At 40.8% G+C, this 13,494-nt stretch overlaps 1 protein-coding gene across 1 annotated transcript in view; it reads right to left on the minus strand.

The window, feature by feature from the left end:
* Positions 1-634: 634 nt before the first annotated feature.
* Positions 635-13,494, minus strand: part of LOC140728630 (NXPE family member 3-like) — a 72,875-nt gene continuing 60,015 nt past the window's right edge. Inside the window, 1 exon segment of the mRNA XM_073047631.1 lies at positions 635-1,188. Coding sequence (XP_072903732.1) covers positions 635-1,188 — 554 coding nt within the window.

Here is a 13,494-nt window from a genome sequence, read left to right on the forward strand (position 1 = left end):
CAGGTCTGGGTGTGTCTGCACCTGCACCAACGCCCCCGGAACTCCTTCTCTGCCACCTGTCCCACACCTCTCCTGTGGGACTCCACCTTTGCCATTCCCGACATGTTTTGCTCCCGCCAGATTAACAATGCTCCTCATTGAGAAATACAGTACTGTGCAAAGTTAGCAATATATATATATGTGCCTAAGATTATTTACCCAGTACTGTACAGAAGCCGAAAGAGCCACGCTCATCCAGTCTTTGATCATAACCTCATTATTCTTTTTACAATATTTATTTATTTTGTAATTTATAAAATGTCTTTGCACTGTACTGCTGCTACAGAACAATAAATTTCACATCATGATTCAGTAATAATAAACCTTAACCTGATTCTGATTCCATTCTGTATTAACTTGATTCAGCTACTTTTTCCCAATAGATTCACAATGTCCCATACTCCTATTGTTTCACCTAAGTCCTGATCAGAATGTGGAAAATTATTAATTTTAAAATCAGTACAGAAAGGGAAGAGTTTACAATTTTTTTGATTATTTTAAAATACCTGAATGACATAATTTTTAAAAAAATTGTTCTTGGAATTCAATTTATAAACATATAGCATTCTCAGGATGAAAAAGGTTCAGGTAGCATTTAACCCTTTTTCAAAGGACACACATATGAAAGGAACACAGATACTTCATTCTTGATGATGATTTCCTTGGGGTGTAGTTCATGTGGCAGATAGTGGGCTATAGTCATCTCCCATGCATCCACAAATGCCACATTGATGCTCTCAAACATCCTTCTCATCACTAAATCAAGCTGGTAGGAGAACCAGTCACTATTATAGAGACTAATCCCTTGTGAAATGGCCTGGACATTGGCTGTCTTTATTACAATTACTGTATCAGGACTTCTACCCAGCAAGCGTAGAATTGACTTCCGAATGTTCTGTAGTCGTCGGATGTAATGCTCCACCGGAAAAGTATTGAAATGGCACCAGATAGTGAAGGCTATAACTGTGTTCTGTCCTCCTTGAATGTCATCCAATTTATTTGCAATGAATTGCAGGTCCTGACTCGATATGGGCTCGATGCGCATTGGTTTCCCATGCGCAAAATAATCTATCTTGATCTTGTTGTCCACATCCAGAGCAAGATGGGGTCCAGTTTTCAATGAGTGGCCCAGATCGAACTTTCTGAGGCCTGAAGAGAAAATGATTTAAACAATTCTGAGTAATAATTTATTAAGTGACAACTAAAACAATATTTTACCAGCATAACCTTTAAAAGATCAATGTGTCAAACTAGAGCTACAGTGCTGTGTAAAAGTCTTAGGCTTAAATATATACCTAGGGTGCCCTAGACTTCTGCAAAGTATTGCATATTGTTTAACACAGAAGGTTGGTTGGAGAACTGGGATAAGAGTACTTATCTTTATATTAGCTCAGTGGTAGTAAGTGCTATTTAGTAACTGGAAAGACAACGTATACTGTACTGAAAAGAGGATGCTGTCCAAGTTGCATGCAATCTTGGACAATGACTCCCATCCACTCCATAATCTACTGGTTAGGCACAGGAGTACATTCAGCCAGAGACTCATTCCACCGAGATGTAACACTGAGCGTCATAGGAAGTCATTCCAGCCTGTGGCCATCAAACTTTACAACTCCTCCCTCGGAGTGTCAGACACACTGAGCCAATTATCCTGGACTTATTTCCACTTGGCATGAGTAACTTATTATTATTTAATTATTTATGGTTTTATATTGCTATATTTCTACACTATTTTTGGTCGGCTGTAAGGAAACCCAATTTCCCTCGGGGTCAATAAAGTATGTCTGTCTGTTTGTCCCTAGCTATATATACATGCCTAAGACTTTTGCACAGTAGTGTACACCTTTCATTCTATGTCCAGTACTGGAGAGGCTGAAAGCATTGATCTTCAGCAGTGATGTTAAACTTCATGTAACCTCTTCAGAAAATTTCACCAACATATCTCGTGTTGAAGACAAAGATGGTCAATGACAGCGATATGAAAGATTCCACAATTATATAGTTGTTATTTAAAGAGGAACTGCAGTGTTGTAAGTACTCTGGCTATGGTTGGATTGCCAAGGATGAGACATGGCTAGGATGAATTATGGAGTGAAATACATTGTCAAAAACTAATCAACCATGGCAACTTTCACAGAGGATGTCATTGGTGAGTAATTAATTTGAACCAAATTCAAAATAATTTCAACCATTTGTTACCTTCTGTTTGTGGTAATACTTAGTGCATTGAAATAATATGACGATTTGATGCTGAACTTTGCTTGCATGCATCTCATGGAATTCTGTCGTGTAAAATTCAGATTTTTACATCTGCTTTTGAGAGGTCTTAGATTCTCAGAATGGAAGAGGCAGTGAGCATAACTATTTCCAGGCAGAACAGCTGAAGATGCGGTCAGGTTGAAGTTGTTGGGCAGCAATGAATGTCTGCTGGAAGTATGTTTATTGAATTAGCAGAACATGCCATTTACCAGCATGATTACAGAACTGTTCAACTGAAATTCAAGTTCTGGCTTAAACTTTAACCACATATAGAGCAACACTTGCTCAACAGGAGGAAGGGACCTCTACCTGTACCATTTAAAGGAATCAACTCCCTACAGGTCAGTTACTAGTTAATTTATTTCTTCAGGCTGCTGCATAAACCATTTACCCTATGATGTGTAGTCTTCCCTGCAGGAAACTGTTATGTACCCATAACTGGGTGTCTGACCAGCAGAGAAAGAATCCATTGGAGTCCGGTGGTACCAAACTAAAGGTGTTTATTAGTAAACTGCACAATACAATATCAAAAATGCAAATATACATATAAAACAAGTTAGCAGTAATAAACCTAAAAGTGTAGGAATAATAATAATAATCAATAATAAACAAGCTCTATCGATGTCTAGGGGTAAATGAATTGTCATAGGAAAGTATAGAGTTCAGTTCAGTTCCTAAATGCTGAGCTGGTTATGGTTGTTGTATTGAAATCATTGGAGAGAGAGAGTGAGAGAGAGAGAGAGAGAGAGAGAGAGAGAGAGAGAGAGAGAGAGAGAGAGAGAGAGAGAGAGAGAGAGAGAGAGAGAGAGAGAGAGAGAGAGAGAGAGAGAGAGAGTGAGTGAGATGTAACAGCAACAGCAGGCAAACCTTCTATTTCTTTCTTAATCCATCGTGTTGTTGTGGTCATTCAGTTATGACCCCTCTGGTCTTCAGCTAGACCATTCTTCTGTGGTGGACTTGTCACTCTGGCATGAGTGGACACACACACAAGTCCCCACCGGCCCTGCTGTAACACTGTGAGATTTACTGACCGATCTCCTGGTTCGGTCTTCGAAGCCCCCACCTTTCTGTGGGTTCCCAACACTCAGTCAGTGTCCACTGGTGTGTCTGAAGGGTGTCTCTATAGACCTGTCTTTTATCCCCACTCACGGGGTCTCAGCTATCCATCAACTCTGAATGACCATGTCCATCAAATCAGGCCACTCCTGCTATCTCCTGAGGAAAGTTAACGAGCAAAGTCCTTGTAGTGGAAGGTAAATAATCCAGGAAGAGTCATAGTACAGTAAATCAACAGTGTCTCTCCCCCTCTTATCTGCAGCAAATGTTCTTGCCTGGGCTTTATCTCTCTCTCTCATGAGCAGCATAGCAACAGCAATAGTTCGTGATTCTCGGGGAGGTGGAGGGGGGAATGATTAACTCTGCACCCCATTGTCCATCAGGTCTGTTCATCACTCATAACAAAATAAAGAACATAATAAATCAAAGCTGGACCACTTGGCACCTTGAGTCTGCTCAGTCATTCAATAAGATTTTGACTGATCTCACTGAAAATGGCCATTTGTCTGTTTGTTGTGTTGAGAGGTACTCCTCCCTGCAATGAGCCCCTCAATGTTCACACTATGTTTGATCCATATGAAGACCATCATGCAAGTCAATGCTTCTCTCCTGGAGCAATAATGATCCTGTCATGTTGCAGTGGCAGAAGAGGCATAGAGCCAGCCAAGCCACTGGAAGGAAACTCCTAAAATAAGAAAGTGAGCAGGAGTAGGCCATTTAACCCTATATTATTGTTTTCTCATCCAATAAAATCATGGGTAACCCCAATTCCTATTTCCAGTACCATCTCCAAATCCACTCATATCTAAACATCATAGTCTTTTTTTCTCTTACTGTACTGAGTGTAGTAAATGGCTGTTGTGTGTTTTTCATGCCAGATGTTGGAGTCCTGAGAGACCCAGAGTCTCCCAGGAAACTACACCAGTGAGGGTAGAAACTGGATGATTTGACAGATAAATGTGTGGCTGAGAAGCTGGTGCAGGGGCAGGGCTTCAGATTTTTGGATCATTGGGATCTCTTCTGGGAGAGCTGTACAAAAAGGACAGGTTGCACCTGAAGAGTCAGGGGGACCAATATACTCATGGCCAGGTTTGTTACAGCTGTTGGGGAGTGTTTAAATTAATTTGGCAGGGGAATAGGAATCAGAGTGAAGGGACTCAGGATTGGACGGATGGTGAAATAACGAAGATAGCATACAGTCAGACTGTCTGGAAGGGCAGGCAGATCATAGGAGAAAATTGGAACCAGTAGTGTGAGTATCAGTGCATTAGTGAGGCAGAATCAAAAAGGGTAGCAAATACAGTATAAGAAATAAAGTGGATGATCTTGTTGCTCTTTTACAAATTGTCAGGTATAATGTTGTGGCCATCACTGAATCATGGCTGAAGGATGGTTGTTGTCAGGAGCAGAATGTCCACGGTTACACGTTGTATCAGAGGGATAGGAAGGTAGGTAGAGGGGGTGCATGGCTCTGCTGATGAAGAACGGCATCAAAGCAGAAGAAAGGTGTGATATAGGATTGGAAAATATTCAGTCTTTGGGGGTTGAGTCAAGAAACTGCAAAGGTAAAAGAACCCCATCAGTAGATGGGATGTGGACCACAGATTACAATGGGAAATAGAAAAGGTATGTCAAAAGGGCAATGTTATGATAGTCATAAGTAATGTCTGACATAACAGTATTTCAGTGGCAGAGGTTTGAGAGAGGAGTTGGCCAAAGTAAATTGGAAGGAGATGCTGGCAGGGATGACAGCAGAGCAACAATGGTGTGAGTTTCTGGGGAAAATGAGGAAGGAAGAGGATAGATGTATTTCAAAAATGAAGATATACTGAAATGGCAAAATAGTACAACTGTGGTTGACAAGGGAAGTAAAGCAAATGAGAGGGCATACAACAAAGCAACAATTAGCCATAAGATAGAGGAGTGGGAAGCTTTTAAAAACCTCAGAGAGCAACTAAAAGAATTATCAGGAGGGAAAAGATGAAATCTGAAAGCAAGCTAACAACAAGATCAAAGTAGATAGTAAAAGCTTTTTCAAGTACAGTGGCATGTAAAAGTTTGGATACCCCGGTCAAAATTTCTGTTATTGTGAATAGTTAAGTGAGTAAAAGATGACCTGATTTTCAAAAGGCATGAAGTTAAAGATGACACATTTCTTTAATATTTTAAGCAAGATTACTTTTTTTATTTCCATCTTTTACAGTTTCAAAATAACAGTAGAGCACGGCACCACCACTCCAGAGTCTGCTAAATCTTCCTGAAGGTCTTTTGCAGTCAAACAAGGGTTTTGATTTGCCTTTCTAGCATTCCTACGAGCAGTTCTCTCCGAAAATTTTCTTGGTTTTCCAGACCTCAACCTGATCTCCACCGCTCCTGTTAACTGTAATTTCTTATTTACATTACGAACTGAGGAAACGGCTACCTGAAACACTTTGCTATCTTCTTATAGCCTTCTCCTGCTTTGTGGGCATCATTTATTTTAATTTTCAGAGTGCTAGGCAGCTGCTTAGAGGAGCCCATGTCTGCTGCTTTTTGGGACAAGGTTTGAGGAGTCAGGGTATTTATAAAGCTTTGAAATTTGCATCACCTGGCCTTTCCTAACAATGACTGTGAACAAGCCATAGCCCTAACAAGCTAATTAAGGTCTGAGACCTTGGTATAAGTTATCTGAGAGCTCAAATCTGTTGGGGTGCCCAAATTTTTGCATGATGTTCCTTTCTGTTTTTTCACTCTAAAATTGTACAAAACAAAAATAATACACTAATCTTGCTTAAAATGTTGAAAAGAATGTTTCATCTTTATGACTTTTGGAGATCAGTTCATCTTTTGCTCACTTAACTATTCACAGTGACAGAAAGTTTGACCAGGGGTTCGCAAACTTTTGCATGCCACTGTACGTAAAAAAAGAAAAGAAAGATGAGAGTGGATATAGGACCACTAGAAAATGAGACAGGAGAAATAATAATGGGGGACAAGGAGATGGCAGATGAACTAAATGAGTATTTTGTATCCGTCTTCACTGTGAAATACACTAGCAGTATGCCAAATGTTGAAGTGGGTGAGGAAGAGAAGTGATTGCAGTTATTATTACAAGGGAGAAGATGCTCAAAAAGCTTCTCCATGGATTGCCACCTTGTTGTGGTGGAGAAGTTTGTGTGGTCCTGAGATTCTGAGAGCGATGCCGACTGGAGCTACGCTCCTGGTAGGGTCACCCATGGTGGTAAGGTCGAGGGTGAGGTACCTGACAAAGAACAATCCAACCAAGACCTCAACGGTGGAACAGACTGATGAGTTTATTTCCAACTCAATGGCTGTGAAGGCAGATGAAGGCTGCAACAAATTCATCAGCTCCAATCGTCGTGGTTTCCATGCCATTGGAATCATTTGAATGATCTGTGAAGTATCGTGTTCTTCTTGGAGTGCAACATCAAGTACACATTAAACAAATACACGCACAGGTGTCTTCACTCTGTGGGCCACGATAGATCAATGGAACGAAGACCATCATCCTTGACCTCGAGGGATAGTCATGACAACGACGGCTCAAAAAGCTGAAAGGCCTAAGTGTACATAAGTCACCTAGACCAGATGAACTGCACTCTAGGGTTCTGAAAGAGGTAGTGGTAGAGATTGTGGAGGCATGAGTAATGACCTTTCAAAAATCTTTGGACTATTGCATGGTGCCATAGGACTGTAAACCTGCAAATGTCACTCCACTCTTAAAGAAAGGACAAAGGCAGCAGGATTGAAAATATAGACCAGTTAGCCTGACCTCAGTGGTTGGGATGATGTTGGAGTCAATTGTTCAGGATGAGGGGATGGAATACTTGGTGACACAGGACAAGGTAGGACAAAATCAGCATGTTTTCCCTAAGGGAAAATATTGCCTGTTGAATCTGTTGGAATTCTTTGAGTAGGATAGATAAAGGGGATGCAGTAGATGTTGTATCTTTGGACTTTCAGAAGGCCTTTAACAAGCTGCCACACATGAGGTTGCTTACCAAGTTAGGAACCATGGTATTATCGGAAAGTTACTGGCATGGTTAGAGCATTGGCAGTGGGTGGGGATGAAAGCATCCTTTTTTTGGTTTTCATTTCAGGAGGTCTAGAATACAAGAGCAGGGATGTGATGCTGGGGCTTTATAAGGCACTGGTGAGACCTCTCCTTGAGTATTGTGAACTGATTTGGGCTCTACATCTAAGAAAAGATATGAGGGTATTGAAGAGGATTTAGAGGGTTTTCACAAGAATGATTCCGGGAATGAAAGTGTTAACATATGAGGAATGTTTGACAGCTCTGGGTCTGTACTCGCTGGAACTTAGAAGGATGAGAGGGGATCTCACTGAAACATTAAGAATGTTGAAAGGCCTAGATAAAGTTGATGTGGAAAGGATTTTGTCCCATTGTGGGACAATCTTGGACAACAGAACACAGCCTCAAGATAGAGGGGTGTCTACTTAAAGCAGAGATGCAGAGAAATTTCTTTAGCCAGAGGGTGATGAATTTGTGGAATTTATTACCACAGGTGGCTGTAGAGGCCAGGTCACTGGGTGTATTTTAGATTGAGATTCATAGGTTCTTGATTGGACACTGCATCAAAGGAGCTAGATAGGTATCCTATGGATAGTGGAATCAAGGGATATGGGGACAAGGCAGGAACTGGGTATTGATAGTAGATGATCAGCCATGATCTCAGAATGGCGGTGCAGGCTTGAAGGGCCTAATGGTCTACTTCTGCACCTATTGTCTATTGTTATACGGAGAATGTGGGGGAGTGGGGCTGAAGAGGAAAAAGTAAAGGATAAGCCATGACTGAATGGTGGAGCAGACTCGATGAGCCAAATGGCCTGATTCTGCTCCTATGTCTTATGGTCTTATGGAAATGGCAAAACATACTGCCCAAGGTGTGAAAAGGAGCAACAACTGACAATTTGTAGAATACCTATGAGATGGCTTTTAGAGCAGTTTGTGGTTGAGCCCAATAGGGGATCAGTTGTTCTGGACTGAGTGTTGCCTAATGAGCTGGATTTGCTTAGGGAGCTTAAGGTGAGGAGCCCTCAGAAGAAAGGTAATCATAATATGATAGAATTCATCCTGCTATTTGAGAGGGAGCAGCTGAAGTCAAATGTATCAGTATTACAGTGGAGTAGAAGGATGAAAGAGGCATGAGAGGGGAGCTGGCCAAAGATGATTGGAAAGGGACACTAGCAGCTAAATGGCCTCATTCTGCTCCTATGTCTTATGGTCTTTTTCTTGAAAACACACTTCATCTGAGGAGTTGCAGCTCTTCTGGGTAGCCTATTTGTGAGAACCAAAGATTCACTGTCTGCCAGGTGACCAAATGTTTTCTCATCTCAGTCCTGAATGGCCAGCCCCATGTTTTGAGACAGTAACTTCTGGTTATGGACACTCCACTGAAATTACCCTGACTGTCCCTAAGAATTTTCTGTGTTGCCATGACAGAGCCATGCATTCTACTAAACTCAGAAAAGTATGGTTTAATCAACATGATCTTTCTTATTATGACAGATCCAAGCTCCCAGAAATCAATTGTGAATCTTCACTAAACTCCATCTCACACAAGTATCTTCTTCCTCCGCACTCTATTTCCCACACAAAGTCTCATTGGGGCTCTGTAGAATTCATGAAAAATGAGTCTACTCTTGAATTATTTCATTATATTTGTTTAACTTCCTTACAGTTCACCATTATGCCTGGTATAATATTTTGTGTCTCAATTTATAAAGGAACCATATTAATTTTGGATAATCTTTTCATTTTTACTTTTACATGGAAGTCCTCACACTCTTTTCCTTTCCATCTGTATTGTTCTGCAGGCTTCTGAAATGTCCCCAGTCTTCAGACTTACTGCTTTTCAGCAGGGTACACTTTTCATTTGAATCGATATTACCTTTACATTCCAAAGCTTTACCACTGTCCTAGCTTATTTGTCTCAATATTTGTATATTACTTGTCAGCTATTTCTGATACTTTTTAAAGTTAGCCATTGTTTCTTTATAAATAATACTTTACTTGCAGCCTAAGTAGACATGGCAGCAAATTCTTTCTCAGTAAAAAGGCTTCTTCCCTTCGATTGCAGTCTTGATAAAGAGACTCAACCTGAAATATCGACTGCTTTCTCCTCCATAGACCTGCTAGTTCATCCAACCATTTGTGTGTGTTGCTCTGAATATTCAGCATTTGCAAAGTCGCTTGTTTTTATTCTTTTTCTCTTGCCATGGACAACCTGTAATAGTCAGTGAAGCCCTTTCCCAACATTTCCTTGACTCTGTTCAGTTTGCTATATTCAGCTAGAAGACAGCTTCCAATTGTGTTCAATCGCTTTCAATCTTTATATAAAATTCTATATTATGATCATTGTGTAACCCTCTCACCAGGATCAGATGCAAACCTGGCTCAGTAGCTAACTCTGTAAACAACCATGTGACTCAGTGGTGAGAAGGCCACCTTTATAACAATATACATCTAGGGTCAGTATGATTTGGGGTTCAACAAAACAGGAAAGTTGGGATGTTCCAATTAACGGAACCTTGCTTTGAGTGAATGCTGCCCTTACAGAATTACCCATCACCAAGAAATGACACAACAGCATAAAATTATAAAGAAAGCATATTTACCAATTTCAGCTTTATCAAACAGATAATGAGAGAAAGAAAAGGAAGAACAAAAATAACAGGCCCCATTTCAGTTAGACCAGTCTAAATGTGCACAAGGCCATTGGAGGCTCATCTCCTTCAAAAACTGGGTATGGCCATTACTCACAGCTTTGAATTCTCATCACTAATCACTGACAGAACTTCCCATCTTGGACTCCATCTCGTGAAGCACTCCTTGCAATAGCCTCTTCCTTACCTTCTCCTCTGCATTTCCCACCAAAAGGCCATGAACCCCACCACTGTCCATCATAAATCTCTCTCTGCCCAGATCTCTAGAATTTTCTCCCAATCCCACCATTCTGATTGGCTGACTAACCATTCCTAAGTTGAACAATACGGCTCCGTATCTTTACCTGAAACCACCGGGAACGCCAAGGATTATCTGGAGGAGATGTGACCCTGTATAACACTTGGTTCTTCAACTCCAGCTTGCTCCATTCCCTCATTGGTAGGGTGTTCTGTCTTTTCAAGTTGGGCCATACCGCCTTTGGCAACAGATGACTAAATGGTACCTTTACTGTACAAGGGTTGGGCTGCTGCCAATTCCACAGGACTCAAGGCAGGCAACTGCTTTGTATCCAGAGCAGTTAATTGCAATATGCCTGTGGAATAGCACAACCAGAAGCTCCCAAATGATCCACAGCTCTATCCTGCCATAGCCTTGCCTCTGAGTTCCCCACTGTGGAAAACACACACATTGCTTTAACACTAGAGGGACTTCCGTTCTTCGAGGTGCCAGGTTGTTCCCTTACTGGGTCTCTCTGAAGCTTCCTGACTTCCTTTTCTGTTTAAGCAACTTTAAAGTTATTTTCCAAAGGTTTTCTTGTCCTTTGCGCTCCTGCTTGAAATGTCCATCCTCACCACAGTGGTAACGTAAAATACTGGTCGCTTCCCTTGCCCAGAGCCCCTGTCAGCAGCAGCTCTCTGCTTAGTACATCCTACTGGTGGGTTCACTTTCTTATTGGACTTGTCACACTTGGTGGCAGCACTAGCCGACATCAACCAAGAAACCTCGGCTTGCAGGTTTTTCACTCCATCCTGCAAAACTCCCATCTGTGTGGCTTGACTCCAGAAAACACTCTCAACCTATGGTCTTTGAGTCTCCACAGGTATGTGTTGCATTTATCAATAGTAATTGTTGAAACCAGCTCAGAATTTAAGTCAGCTGCACAAGGACCTATTCTACCTTTCACATCAGACAACTTCTATCTCTCACTTTGCAGAAACGAGATCAACTTGTCTTTAAAGTCTTCACTCTCAGCAACTTACAATTCATCTTTAACGTTTTTACCCTCAGCTACATGGCCACTTCTCTAAAAGTAAGGATGGCCCTCTCCAGGCAGTGCAACTTCCGCTACATCACTACTAGTCTGGACTAACATGACATTCTTACCAGCCAATTGATCTAACTGCCATTCAACCAATGTGACTTTCCTCAATACTTTTACAGAACTCCGTACTCTAATTAGCAGTTCATCAGGACTTTGAATATCCACCCTGCTCAGAACACAAGTATTATTTGTAGATAATCTCTCCAAATCACAACATACCTTAATTCCTGTGGTGTCCATAATAAAGTACCTTCATCACTTTCACTGACACAGGCTTAAATACACAAACCACTTAATCAATACTTAAACAGCACTCACATATTATTCACCGAATCCTGGACAAGCTCCCACAAATGTAACCCTCTCACCGGGCTCATATACAAATTTGGTGTGATAACTAACTCTGCTAACTGTCATGTGAGTCAGCAGTGAAGAGGCCACCTTTATAACAATATAAGTCTAGAGTCTGTATGATTGGAGCCTAACCAAACAGGGGAGTTGGGATATTCTGATTATCAGAACCCGAATTTGAGCTAATGCTGCATAAATATTGCCCATACGGAATTAACCATCACCAAGAAATGACAAATCACACACTAGCATAAAATATGAAAGTATGTTACCAATTTCAGCTTTATCAAACAGTTATTAAGAAAATAAAATAAAGAATAAAATTAAAGGTCCCTTTACAGTTAGACAGATCTAAATGTGCACATGACCGTTGAAGCCCATCTCTTCCAAAAGCTGGGTATAACCATTACTCACAGCACTGCATTCTCATCACCAGTCACCAGTACAGCTTCCCATCTTGGACTCCATCTCACAAAACACTCCTTCCAATCACCTCTTCCCGATCTTCTCTTCTCTGCATCTCCCGCCAAAAGACCACAAACCCCACCACTGTCCATCACAAATCTCTCTCATTCTAGCTCTTCCGAGAACCTTCTCCCAATCCTACCATCCTGATTGGCTGACACAACATTCCTAAGTTGAACAATATGGCTCCTTGTCTTTATCTGAAACCAAAACATTCTACCAGCAGGACATACTAGTTTTACAGATAAATAGTAAAATGAAATACCTCAAAGCACAGCAGGAAAAATCTTAACCAGGGCATTAAAATTGCTTACTTAATCACCAGATACTTAGTGTTACAGTATATTTAAAAGTTTCTGTTCCTTCACTGACTCCTTATTGCACTGCTGTGGGAAGACATCTGATCTATACTCTATGAATTCATCCTTATACTAGATTGTTAATTTGATAAATCTAATCTATATGTAAAGTCGCCTATGATTATTGTATTGACTTTTTCACAATTTCCTGTCTCCAATTTCCTAATTTATTTAATACCCTACATTACAAAAGACAACAAACAGTGCAAACACAAAAGGAAAGCAAAGGTTTCCAGAGGTTATGGGACCAGTTCAATGATGGAGTGAGTGAAGTTGAGTTAAGTTATCCTCTCAAGTTGAGGAGTAAGAACTGTTTCTGAACCTGTTGGTGTGGGTCCTGCGGCTCCTGTATTTTCTTCCTGATGGCAGCAGTGAAAAGAGTGCATGACCTGGATGGTGGGGTTCCTTGATGATGGAAGCTGCTTTCCCTCAACAGCACTCTGTGTAGATGTGCACAGTGGTGGAAAGTCATTTCATGTGATGGACTGGGCCATATCCACTACTTTTTTGTATGCTTTGCTACTTTCTGTTACTGTTAGCCCAGATATTGTGATTGGTATATTTAGCAAGTAGAACATAATTGACTTGTTTCAAGCATTGTTCTCAACTGATCATACATTAAGACCTTTGTAAGTATTTCTGGGAGCTATTACCCGGCTAGAACCAAATAAGATCCATTGATGTAATTTGGACAGGCAAAAAAATATGGTTGTCCTTGGAGAAGCTCAAACTGAAGACATTTCTTCTATTGAAAAAATACCTCATAATTGTCAGCACTTTGAATTCCATGAATTATTACAGCTTTTCCTCCCACTGTGCAAGTCTGAGATTGGTGGGTTCATGAAGAGCTGTCTTTGAATGCACACTCAAAGTTTCCAATTGTCTACCTTTAACTGGTGGATTTTATTATAATATTTGTCAGGTTTTTTTTCTGTGTGGAAGTATTATTGCCTATT

This window comes from Hemitrygon akajei, chromosome 5 (genome assembly GCF_048418815.1).
Source record: "Hemitrygon akajei chromosome 5, sHemAka1.3, whole genome shotgun sequence".
Classification (NCBI taxonomy): domain Eukaryota; kingdom Metazoa; phylum Chordata; class Chondrichthyes; order Myliobatiformes; family Dasyatidae; genus Hemitrygon; species Hemitrygon akajei.